Source organism: Acanthisitta chloris, unplaced genomic scaffold (genome assembly GCF_000695815.1).
Source record: "Acanthisitta chloris isolate BGI_N310 unplaced genomic scaffold, ASM69581v1 scaffold22319, whole genome shotgun sequence".
Classification (NCBI taxonomy): domain Eukaryota; kingdom Metazoa; phylum Chordata; class Aves; order Passeriformes; family Acanthisittidae; genus Acanthisitta; species Acanthisitta chloris.
Window position 1 is genome coordinate 4,198 of NW_008692325.1, and position 12,790 is coordinate 16,987.

General features: G+C 40.2%; 1 protein-coding gene across 1 annotated transcript; it reads right to left on the reverse strand.

Annotated features, from left to right (window-relative positions):
• Nucleotides 1–1,216: 1,216 nt before the first annotated feature.
• Nucleotides 1,217–12,518, reverse strand: CDH5 (cadherin 5, type 2 (vascular endothelium)). The gene is made up of 11 exons (XM_009082632.1): nucleotides 12,330–12,518; nucleotides 9,751–10,039; nucleotides 9,545–9,661; nucleotides 8,635–8,799; nucleotides 8,051–8,238; nucleotides 6,053–6,306; nucleotides 5,333–5,475; nucleotides 4,406–4,530; nucleotides 3,339–3,447; nucleotides 2,813–3,058; nucleotides 1,217–1,722 (listed from the first exon to the last, which is right to left on the reverse strand). The coding sequence occupies exons 1-11, from the start codon at nucleotides 12,516–12,518 to the stop codon at nucleotides 1,217–1,219; spliced, it is 2,331 nt and encodes a 776-aa protein (XP_009080880.1).
• Nucleotides 12,519–12,790: the final 272 nt, after the last annotated feature.

Below are 12,790 nucleotides of genomic sequence, written 5' to 3' on the forward strand. Positions count from 1 at the left end.
GTCCTAAGAGACCTGCTTTTTCCCAAATATATTTGGCGGGGTAACTTCCCGCATGGGAAGTTTAATTCTGGTCATTCTGTAGCTCTTCATCAGGTGAGAAACTAAACACTCTTACTAGGGACATAGTAGTTGCAGCTCCAAAAACCTTCCTTACATTTACAGTTCTTTTATGCTGACAAGTGTGTGGGTGTGTAGAACTCTGGTTTGGAAGTCTACAGTATTTTCCTAGGTGGAAAATACTCATTGTACAGTACCTGCTTAGAAAAAAATCACAACAGTTTCACAGTAATGAGGCCTTTCATTTGTTTGTCCCTGAAAAAATACAATTGCTTTAATAACATTGAATAAAAACCCTATTCAAGCTCTTTAGAAGTCTAGAGAGACCTGTGTTTCCATCTAGAGAGATTTACAGTATTGGAGTCTTAACATTCCCCCGATCTCCACATTTCCTGCCCTGCAGGATATGTTCCATTGAGTAACACTGAGATCCTATTTACAGAGAGAAAAAACAATTTTGCTTCTAGCTAGAGCAAATTCTAGCGTGCCAGAAAGGTGCCTGAAATCATCATCAGGCGGTTAAAAATGACAGATCCAAAAATCCTGTCTAATTTTATCTAGAGTAACTCATATGTATAGTAGAAGACTATAAAGCAAAAATAATTAATAGAATGGAAAGAAGGAAAAATCCTGCCTCTTTTGGAAAGTGATGGAATAATTTCTAATATTAAGTGATAGACCATATGTTCCTCCTCTCCTCTGCTGGGGAAGCATAAGCATGGAATATCAATAAAGATGTTACAAGGAGGACAGGCAAAGCAGCCAGCTGGAGATACAGGGGGGTAAAACATTACTGCCCAATGCCACTGAACCTCTCTCTCCCACTGGAAGGTGACCTTGGATGAAAACAGTACAGGAGGAGAAACTGGGGACAAACCCACTTTTTTAGGGAGCGTTTGTCAGGTGTGTCCTAGAAGACTTGAGCAGGTCCATGAGCAGCAATTTTGGGGACAGAACTGAATGTTAGCAAGGATAACGTTGCTGCGGCAAGTTATGATGTGTGTGTGTCTTTTTAACCCTACTGCTGTCAGTTTTTCCTCATGTCTGTTTAAATTCCTAGTATGGCTTGAGGGCAATGCTGTGAATTCTTCTCTGGCCATTGGCAGTCTCTTGATGTCTGTCTATAGTGGGAGGGAGAAAATTCGTGGCTAGTTTGAACTTAATACACAAAATCTTCATTTGGTTCTAATCCATACAGCTCAGCTAACATTTTAAACCTGGGTCCCCAGTCATTTAGAAAGTCATAGTCAATATCTGAGTCCGAGGAGCCTGATGCCAAAGAACTGAGGGACTCTGCGATGGACTCGGCACCTTCATAGGCATAAATGTGAAGTGTGTCATATGGCAGCAAATCCCTGTCATTGTCAGCTTCATCCTTCTTCACCTCAATCATCATTTCCATTTCTCCAGCACCAGAAGTCATATTTCCAGGAGGCTTTTGGACTTGTGCATATGGATAGGGAACAGCTTCCGGCTTCATTCCATTCTTGCGGACAGAGTTGAGTAAAGATACATCATAGCTGGTGGTGTCCATTTCACCACCACCTTCCTCATCATACCTGACAAGCTGCTCGTGAATCTCTGCCACGCTCCTCCCCAGGTCACTCAAATCCTTCTTGTGTCTCTTTCTTAGAAGAATTAGCAATACAATTACTGCAAAGAAAACTTAGATGAGCATGTGTAAATAGAGAAATAAGGCAGTGAAACAGACTGTATTTAAGATATGTAACATAGTCTGAAGTGTTGTTTTCTTTCTTGAGTGTTTTTTAAAACATCTTTATTAAAAGAATAGTTAAAAATGCTGTTTCATAATACAATCCTTTGTTAGGAACTGTAGTGATAGGACAAGGAGTAATGGGGATAAATTGAAAGAGTGGAAATTTAGATTAGATCTTAGGAGGAAGTGTTTCCCTGTGAGGGTGGTGAGACACTGGCACAGGTTGCTCAGGGAGGCTGTGGCTGGCCCAGCTCAGCAGTGTTCAAAGCCAGGTTGGATAAAGCCTTGAGCAACCTGCTCTGGTGGGAGGTGTCTCTGCCCAGGGCAGGGGACTGGGGTTGGATGATCTCTAAGGTCCATTCTAACCCCTTAACATACTATGATTCTATTAAATGTGGGATTTATATGTTCTTGAAGCAGTTCAGTCTGGACAGGAGTTGTACACCTGACTCTTGAGGTGGAATCACAAGTACAAATGCATAGTGTCACAAGTTCATTGAATCAACTACTGCCTTGAACTGGTAAATCTTTTCATGCCAAGCATAAAATGCTACTTACGTGGTACTTGCAAAGGAGGCCTCTTCTCAAGCAAGGAAAAGGGTTGTGGTTTCTCTGATAGATTTCAAATGCAGCAAACAGGTGCTGGTCTGCTGACTTGTTACAGATATATTTATGTATGTTCCCTGTACTGTTTAAAGGGTTTCCAGGCTAGTTCAGTCTTTAGAAACAGGAATCCTACTGTTATTGCCCCAGCAGAAATTTTCTGTTTTATAGCTGCATGTGATCCTGGTACCATTACATCATGTATGTTATAACCTTTCCAGTGACTCAGCCTGCCCAATGGAGTCAACAGCTTTGTAGCTGAAGCTAAGTTAACATAGCAAATAGGAAGAGCAAGTGAGATAAATCAAATAGTTACAGTATTTGTGGCTTTGTGACCATTTTATAGCCACAAATCTTTTGCAGATCTGAGATAAGAAAGAGCAAAACAGTCCTCACATTTTAATGCAGAGAACATTACACAAGACAAATACTTACCAATGATTGTGAAGATGCAGATAAAAATTGCCACCAGAGCTTGTACACTAACTCCGACTTGTTTAGCTCTTTCCTCACAGAAAGTGTAGTTGCCTTCTTCATCACACTTGCAGACACTGATGACAAGTGTATTTATGCTGCTGAGCTCAGGTACTCCATTGTCTGAGATGATGACAGGCAGGTAGTGGATTTTGGCAAGTTCACGATTAAACTGTCCATATCTGACAGTGATATTAGCTGTGTTATCTGGAAGAAGTAACGACATCTAATTAAGTGATAATCTCTACCAGGTTTTCCTTATAGATTATCAGTCAGTTGGTACATCTTCCCCTCAGACAGAGCCAGCCTTTAGGCAACACAGTGAAACCTGGGTGGCAACAAACAGCTGCTTCTTTCAGTAAGTTTAAGCTTTTAAAAATAGATAGTTCCTTAGCTCAGCTAGACCTGTCACAGGTCACTGCTGCAGCTTTTCTCCCCTGTGTCCCACTGGGAGTAGCTGAGAAAAGGCATTGCAGGGATACACTACCGTAGTTCTCAATCAGGGAGAAGTTGCTATCTTCTGTGGCCAGGGAGTATTTGAAGAAACCTCTAGGTGATATTTCATCCCTGTCAGTAGCCGAAATCCTGATGATTACCTACAAAGATGGAAGAGGTCAGAGTTTTCAGTATAAATTGCCTCCAGTGATAGAACCACTTAGAGTGTTTAAGTTAGAGCTATGCTGTGTGTCCTGTGTAACCCTTCAGCAAAGGACAGGGTGAAAATATCTCATGATGCTTCCCTTCAAGTTCTTTCAAGGCAAGTAATTTCCTTGTAGGTCTTCCAAAAGACTAGTTTTGTCTCTTCAAATTTTGTGTAGTGACAGATGTAATGAAAGCATGACGTGGCTTGTTTAAGTGCCTAAGATGGTTCTCTGTTCAAGTGTTCAACATACACAGAGGTGTGACTGTCATTCACTGAATGCCACTGAGAGAGCCACACCTGGATGACATGCTTGGGTTTGGAAACCTCAACCTGGCATAGGTTAGATGTAATAAATAAATAGAAAAGTGAGTGATTATGTTCCAAAGGTATTTTAAAACTTAAAATAAAGATGAAATAATACCTGGTATGTTCTCTCAGATCCCCTGAGTCCAGACTGTGACAAAATCTCTTAATTAAACAAATGCTGCATGTATGGGCTGAATACTTGTGTCTGAGACCAAACAAATCCACAAACACTAGCACTATGTGTGCATGCAGATCTGTGCACTCTGCTGACTGCTCCAATCTTACATGCAGCAATGTTTCTCTTTCTGTTTTGAAATGGTTTCCTTCCCAGTATCACATATGAACATTTGTGTGGTAGAACTGAATTGCTAATTTTTGCTCTGCAAGGCTTGACTGTCCTTCATGGCTCAACTGCTAATGTGTGTACACACTTGAGAGCCTGGAGGGAGAGGAGCAGTGCAGCCCATGGCGTAAGCAGATAAAAGTCAATATTCCAACAGTGTAAGGGCTTAAAGAGACTGAGACTAACTTTTATTAAAAGACATCTTTCACTTTGAGCTTACAAGTAGTAATTCAGGTTTAAGGGAAAAACTCCCCTGTCTCACCTTTCCTGGTGCAGCATTTTCACACACTCTGGGCTCCTCAGGATAAACAAGTTCTGGAGCATTATCATTTTCATCAGTAACTATTACATGAACATGGGCATGTGATTCTCTGTCGGAGAGTCGGCCTGAAATGACAACAGCAGTACAGGTCCCTGAGATGTCTGGAATCCCAGTGCTGACTAGACCTCCCTTTCTACTAATTGTGCCCTTCTCTGTGCCTCCTGCATGAGGAATATGAAGAATTTCTAGCTCCATCATTAATTCAAAGTTTTTGTTTGACAAATTCAGATATTTTCTAGAAACTTCTCCTAATGGGCTAAATCTTCAAGGATCCTCGAGGAGTAAAATGACACTTCCTATTGGTTTCCTGGTTGTTCACACTGCTTGAAGTGGGATCCAGCATTGTTCTCTGGCACTAAGGCAACAGGGACAGAACAGACCATGTCTGTATTATTAAATAACTTTCACCCTCAGGAAAGGGCCTCTCCCAAACCCACTTAGGATTGGCCCTGCTCCCTGAAGCTGGGCAAAGCCATGTGGGGGTGCCTGGGCAGCAGTGCTCCCTGGACCACTGCATGGGAGGGGATTTGGTACTTGTGTAAGTGGGTGAAACTGGCTGGGATGTTTCTGCTCTAGTACTTACCCAGTTTCCCAGGCTGCTTCCTCTCCTCATGCCCTTTTCATTCTTTGTAACAAACTGAGTGCATTTCTGTAGTAGCTATGGGCCAAATCTTAAAATGCTGTTTGACATATTTGTAGGTACTTGTTTGATTTGGAAGATTGTTGTGCAAACCCTGAAGCATCCCCTTCATCCCTAGCTTAGTGGGAACAGCCTGCCAGGTTGTGTCTTTTTTTTCTTATAAGCTACAGCCCTGCTGGAGAGGTGTACACTGATTTCTTTCAAGTAGGGAAGTGGATAGCTCTTACCATCTTCAAGCATTTCCTGAGCTGCTACAGTGATGTTGAATGAGGAGCTGAATTCTCTGTCCAGGGGCTTGGGAAGTTGAATAATTCCAGTATCAGATACCCTGATGTAGTCTCCACTAGGACTAGCTCTTCGTCGAATAAATCTGGGTTTTGTTTAAAATGAGATATGTCAATGCAAGGAATAATACTGTTTCACCTCATTTCTTCTTAGTGGAAGGTCAGAGAGCTCTTATGTGACAAATCATGTTAATATCTTGACCAGACAGGCTGAGAATATTTCCCTAAAACTATGCAAACTGTGAGAGTGAAATACATCTGTTGGAAGAGTTTCCACATTCTTGTACTTGGCTGTTTCAGAAGTCTATTTTCTTCTCCAAGCACATGCTTGAGAGAGTTCTTACAACAAAAAGGATAACAATAAATTATAAGCATAGAAAGATATCCAGGATTAGGGTTTTCCCACTAAATGTACAAGTGTTTTATCACTAAGTTCATGTGGCAATTACGTGGGTAAATGTAATTTATGTTCAATTTTTGGTTACCATATATATCCATGGCTGCAGTGCTAGAAAAATCAAATTGGATTTTCTTTGGTTTGTTTTGTTTGGCATTTACATTCTGAAAAACAGGGCCAAAGTCTCAGTTCTTTGTCAATTTTTTTGGCATTGTTAAGGAATTCTCCACTTTCAAATAGAATTACAAAAGTTGGTGTTCTCTTACCTGATTTTCCGTTTAGCTGCATCAGGGTCATGTGCCCAAACTGAACCAAGTGTTCTTATTTCTGGGTCATTTTCCCTTACTTTAAATTCATATGGTAGTTTAGTGAAGACAGGAGGCTCATCCACATCAGTGACCTCAATGGTGACTGTTGATATGCTCCTAGAGCCACCAGACTTAAAGTAGCGAAGATCAACGGTGGGATCTGTTGCTTCAATGTCAAACCTGTATTCTGCCACTTTTTCAAAGTCCAGGGGCTAAAAAAAAAGACAAATACAGGTGTTTTTCTGTTGGTGATGTCTAAGCAAACGTTTCATTAGCTATCTGTGCAAATTTAAGCTCTGTACTCTAATTCAAGTTTGGAAATGTTACCGAATTGCACCTTAGCTAGACTCATGGGAAAGCATTTCCTAGGTGAACTTCTCTATTGTAGCGTGGCTTCAACAACTTCTGGTTTGGAACAGATTCATCTAATATGCCAAGTTCAGCAAGTATTTAGTGGTTTAAATAATTTTCTTTTTCTAATTCTGTAACTACCAAAACTTGGTGAGCTCCTTTTCCTCAAAGCCTGTGGACCAGATTCTCCTCTTGGCTAGGTTTTCTGTTCTGAAGGCATTCAGGGCAGACTGCATAGCTGCACTGACTCATAGCTGGGGCATTTAGTGATAAATGACATCCTCTTCCCTGTTTTTCCCATTGCCTGTGATTAGAAAAGGTATCACACAATGGGAGGAAGGCCAGGAACTCTGGCAGTAAGAAATGCCAGAGCTATCACTCTGTTCAAGGTTTGGGTCCCTTTTCACTATCGCCTGAGATCGTAAAAGCACTGGGAGATACATAATAATTAATTGTGGTGACTCTTGTTTTTCTTTTTGAGTAGACATCGCAAATGGGAGTGATGGTGTTTATCTCACATGGCTGCATATTTAAAATGATGACTTGTGCATGGCCAAAATCACATTACAAAACAATGGGGTGAACTTTGCCCACTACATGTTAAAAGAAGAGCTGATTCCAAATCACTCAGTGAGTGTATGTGTGGGGTCTCTTACTGCTCCTCCTTTGGCCCACAGTTGCAAGCACTGCATTCCTCAGACCCTGGGAAGATTAGGGGAAAGGCTGCATTAGGTGAAGAAAAGCTGCTTACACCTAGTGTGACCACAGCTGAGGACTTCACTGCCAGTCTTCAAGTACTTGGGACTGTTTTTCCTGAAAGTTTTCTCTTCTTAATGACATTTCTAGTCTTAACAGTTACAGAGAGACATCTGGAAGTGAGAAACACATTCCTATCAATCTGAGGATTACAGGAGGTGATTTATAGTCCTCCCTCCTCTTTTTTTTTAACAGCAAGTCAATGAAATCAATGAAGTCTTGGTTTGGCAGTGCTCTGCATAATACAGTAAAGTCCCTTGGTACAAATCAAGAAGGTTTGGGAATTTAAGAAAACCAAAGATCAAACCATAATAAAGGCTTTAGAGAGCCTGGGCTCTCTTAAAGAGTGACAAGAAATTAGTGGGGGAGCTCTGAAAACACCCTGAGGAAAGTGAGGGAGCTGTGGCTTGGACTGGAGCAGATGCCAAACTGTAAAGACCACTTTTAGAAGAGTGGTCAGGTGGACGTGTTCACATTTTCTGCTTTGGTTTTACTTGGGCTGCAGAAGGGAAAGATTCTTTGACTTGCTCAGTTGGTTCAACTCTGAAAATCACCAGCTCTTTGAAGCATCCAACTGAGGTTTGAAAGAAGCCTCAAGTATATAACCTGAATATCTGACACAGTCCTCATTGCACTCTACAGCAGTTCTAGATTTTTTCAGGACTGGCTGTCGAAACGGCCTAGAAATCACTATCTCTTCTCCTCGCAGAGATTACAGATGTTCAAGATCAATGTATTTCATGCTGACTTCCATGCATTTCCATTTTTCCCTACTGTTAGTCCCAAACCGAGTAAAACATTCTTGTAACACATGGAGAAACACATCATCTTTGTTACTGGAAAAAGTACCTTCTTTGGCCTAATGATTCCTTCATTTGTGTATGGATTTGCTACAATTTCAAAGGTGTCCCTGTAATCTCCTCGGACAAAACTGTATTTGGTGTTTCTATGTTGTGGTTCGTCGATATCTTCTACTTTGACTCTCCCAACTTCTCCTCCTACTGAAATGTTTTCAGGGACTTTAAAGTGAAATGATGCTGTTAAAATAAAGAAAAAGACATAAAGAGTGTGAACATGGAACTCAAAGTTGTTCTTAATTTGTAGATGTAAAGAAAAATATTTCATTGAGAATTCAGCATTGTATATCTCTACAGACAGTACTTTAATGTATTTTTATAGAAGTATAATTAGTACTCAGAATTGTCAAGATTTCTTACAAAGTGATGAAATTAATAGTGATTTTTATTTTCTGCTCTGGGTGTGCAGCACCCAGGGAATGTAGCTAGGGCTGAAATACAGAAAACTTTCTGAATCTGGAAGATTCTTTCGGCCATTCTTAAGAGAAATTGAATTGTGCTGAACTATGACCTAAATTCCTTTCAGTTGTGTCAAGCCTTGGTATTCAAATGGTACAGAGCTTGCACTGCACTCACACTGTTTGAATACTGGGAAGTTGTCATTGATGTCCGATAAAGTGATGATGACTGTAGCTGTGCTGGAATCCCCAGAAAACCCTGGAGCATCTTTTGCTTTAACAACAATTTCATATGTTGATTGCTTCTCTCTGTCTAAATCAGGCCTTGTTGTAGAGATCACACCTGTGAAAAAGTAACATTGAATAGAATTACATTTTACAATATATCCAACATTTCTTAATTTTGACAGCTAATTTTTATCTTATGCCACAAATTCAGCTTTGAGTAACATTTTTACAGTGGTATTTTTCTAAGGTTAGAAATCTTTCCACATGATGGAATATTTAGGAGATTTCTGTTCAGTACCTTCCTTTAAACTGATCTTTGCTGCTTAGAAGCTGACTGACTCTCTCAACTTGGTCACTACAGCCTCTGGAGAGTTTGTCTGAGCACCTCTAGAAGGCCAGTGTGGCTACAGGAGAAACAGACACTATTTTTAGAACTGGGCAAAATTTAAGCAACAAAGTTTAGAAAAGCAGATGGTTATTGATTATTGAATGCTGCTTCAGAATTTATGTATCCCCTTTTCCTGTTTGGTCAAAGGAGTGGTATCTCTCCTGAACTGAAAACATGAACCTTCCTTAGCTCCTGGTCAGTCTTTTCATCAGCAGGGGAAAAAAAAATGAGCTTTTATCTTCTCATTCCATTCACAGCACCTGATATCCCAACTTTATTAGTTCATTTCCAGATGCATGTTGGCATTGTGTGAGTGGGAATGAAAAATCTTTCTAAATCACGGTTAAAATTATATTTTTGAGTTATCACTCCCCCTTTCTAGAACTGGAAGGCTTAAAACTGTGTTTTCTTCAAAGAGTAGGGTAAGGTAGGGTAAGGACAAAGTGTAAGGACATTTGTGTATCTGACTTACCAGAGTTATCAACAGTGAAGTATTCATCTCCTTTGATGACTTGGTAGGTCACTGTGGCATGACCTGAGACTGTTGGGTCATCAGCATCTACAGCTGTCACTTTGGTGACTGAGGTGCCTAGGAAAGGATTTTCAAGCAGCATATTTAGCACAAATTCTGCCGTTTAACCAGAGACATGAGGGAAAATGAGTGAGGGAAGAACATACCTACTGGTGACATTTCTGGGACAGATCCATTGAATACTTTTTGGACAAACACAGGGGCATTGTCATTAATATCATAAACCTTGATAATGAATTTAGATGGGGGTTCCAGTGACTGGTTGTTTCTTCTGTCAATAATGAGAGCTGCCAACTCATACTCTGCTTTCTTTTCTCTGTCAAGCCTCTCAAAGGCATAGATATCACCAGTGGATTCGTCCACTTTAAAGATGGTGTTGGCGTATTCACCTTCTATAATGTACTTAGCGTTGTTGTTCCTCACACTTGATGTGATCTGGAAGGGAAGTTATTTCAAAGAGATAAAAGTGAGTTTTGGCATCTGCATGTGACAGTTTCTACCAGAAGGTACACACAATCAGGATTTCTTCAGTTCAGCTGGAAATCAGAATAGCCATCAAGACTTTTGGTGTCAGCTGGTGTATTGCTGAGCTAGCAGCACCACAGCACCACAGCCTGCAGGGTTATAGGATGAAACTTGCATCCAGACTGAAATTTTCTTGCTTATATATAAAGAAGATTTTTTTTAAAATGATATCTCATATTTCCTAAGGATACAAACTGTTCATGCAGTCAACACATACAAATCATTACCTTAACTTTGTTAGCTGAAATAACATGTGCCACCACGTTCAGTTTGAGCTGCTGTTTGCAAGTAACCTTCTGAACCTAGCAGGGGTTTTGCTTAGGTTTCACAGGATTACAGAAGTAAATCTGTGTTCACAGTTACTGACATTATTCAGCATTAGTCTCTCCTACTTAGCATTTAGCAGAATTCCTGCCACAGCTGACAGCTTTCCCGTGTTTAGTCACATGCAATTTTTTAATAGTCAGTCTTCAGGCTCATGCTATGACAGTAAGATTAAATTTCCACCCCACAGATATTAAAATTTAAGACTATATGCAATGAAAAAGGGATGGGGTAAAAGGAATGAACATTAATCAGTTTTAAGATGTAATATAATCCAATTCCAAATCCTTTTGCACATTATTTAATCTGCAAATAATCTGATGATTTTTCCCTTTCTATTCCTTCACCCATTTAAGGACTGATAGTAGGTTTAAACCACAATCTTCCATGCACTGTATCAGCATTCTTATTTCAGTAAGCTATTTAGCAATGGTTGCTGGTTTTAACCAAGAATTCCTAGTCTTTTGTTACTGATGTTATCACAAATCTCAGCTGTTGTGCTCCAGGATTTGATTTATCCTGTAGTTGTCATTTGCTGTTGAACATTTTTTAAGTTCAGTTTTCTATCTTGAAAATTTAATCATTAACATTGCCTTCCCTCATTCCACATGCTCAATCATGCTTCTGGCTGCTGGGGCTGCTGGAGGACAGTTTACAACTCTGAGATGTAACATGAGAAATAACTTCACCGTTGTCTCAAGGGTCTGGGCCTTCTTTCTCCATTTTTGTGTACTTGTTTGGTGTAAAAAGTATAGACTTCTGAGAATGCCTTTTCTAATCCTGAGGATGAACACACAAAGGAAAGCATCCAAGGTAGTGAGAGATAAAATCAAAGCCTATCGGCATATTCCTGCAGCTGTCACTCAGTTCTGCCATGCTGCTGTGTGGCCTTTTTCACAGGGTTTATCAAGTGTTCAGCCCTGCAAATGCACTGCACACAGGCATTGCAGAAGCAATCAGAAGTGTTCTGCTGCTGAAAGAGCACCGAGCGCTGTGCAAAGTGAATTACTCTTATTTAGGACAGCTCCAGGAATAGAAGCATTCTGCTCAATCTGGGGCTGAATTGGTCTGAAATGAAACAGAGATGCCCTGTGTTAGCTGAGAGGCCCCTGTGGCCTCTTTGCTTTCTCTCTGGTGCTTTCTGCCAGTGAACAGCACTGATCCAGAAAGGTCTGTTTCACTTTGCTGAGACAGTCTTGACAGATGCTGATTGTTGTACATGGCAGGAAAACGTACAACTGCATTTATCTGCAAAGTGTCACAGTAGCTCAGTTTGAAAGACTAGATTGGAAGAACTTTGTCTGGGTGATATGCAGTTAATCATAGGATTTTATGAGCACTGCCCTGAAGAAAATGAGTTTGCACGCAGGTCAATGCTTGTTATTATTTTTAAGAATTATTTGCTCTTACTTTGTGCAACAATTTTTTTGCTTGTGTAACTACTGCTAACATAGCACTTCGGTTTTGTATCCAAGCTGAGAGATGTAAACTGTGTGTTTTTAATGCATATGTTTTTATTAGCTCGTCTCTGAGCTTTCTGGAGGAATGTCATGCTGCCAGAGAAGTATTGACGTACCTCAGGCACCAGACTTCCTTCCTACCTGTGCACCTGCGCACAGTGTTCCTGCACTGAGGATGCTCCATGCCTGCCATTCCCTAAAACTTATTGGCATTCTTCAAAAGAATTAGAATCCCTCTGACATTGGTCTTGATGTACTCTTTGCCCACATTCTGAAAGTTCTAACACATTATTAGTATGTAGGTATTAAGTGACATTTCTATTTGCTTTTTTTCTCTTCTGCCTAGACAGCAAACAAGTAATCCTCTTTTGCTGCCTGTGTTTCTGATCCCTCATTGCTAGCAGATTGCTGCTTACCTTGCCAACATGGTGTGGCAATTGTGTATCGATCTCTTCTTTAATATGCATTTGGTTCCATATCCAGTCTCTCTTCAGCCGCTTATGACTGGCATTGTTTGAAGGAAGGTTTTGGGTTGTTTTCTGACTTTCTTTGTCAGCAAATGCTGGGGCCAAGAACAATGAGAAAAGTAGAACAAGGTGCTTCATCTTCTTCTATAGCCTAGAAATTAATATAAAAATGAAAACTGTATAAATCACAACAGAATCAGATTAATCAGGGATAACACACTTAGAAGTGAAAATGGACATTCCTTCTATAGGGAATTTTGATTACTTTATTACTTTTCATTTGCCTTTGCATCAAAATTTGAAATGTCAGGCTTCGTCCTTCTAGCAAACAGTTTTAACTGGATGATGAACAGTTTTAACTAGATAAACCAACAAAAACATTTTAATGAAATAAACAATGAGTTTTGAAA

Bases quoted from the DNA above. Each gene is read 5' to 3' on its own strand.
- CDH5 (XM_009082632.1), bottom strand. From the start codon at position 12,518: ATGAAGCACCTTGTTCTACTTTTCTCATTGTTCTTGGCCCCAGCATTT. The intron at 6,307-8,050 runs GTACTTTTTCCA...CTTTTTTTTTAG, and splicing joins GAATCATTAGGCCAAAGAAG to CCCCTGGACTTTGAAAAAGT. The intron at 3,059-3,338 runs GTAGTGTATCCC...TACTTCTTCCAG, and splicing joins CTCCCTGATTGAGAACTACG to ATAACACAGCTAATATCACT.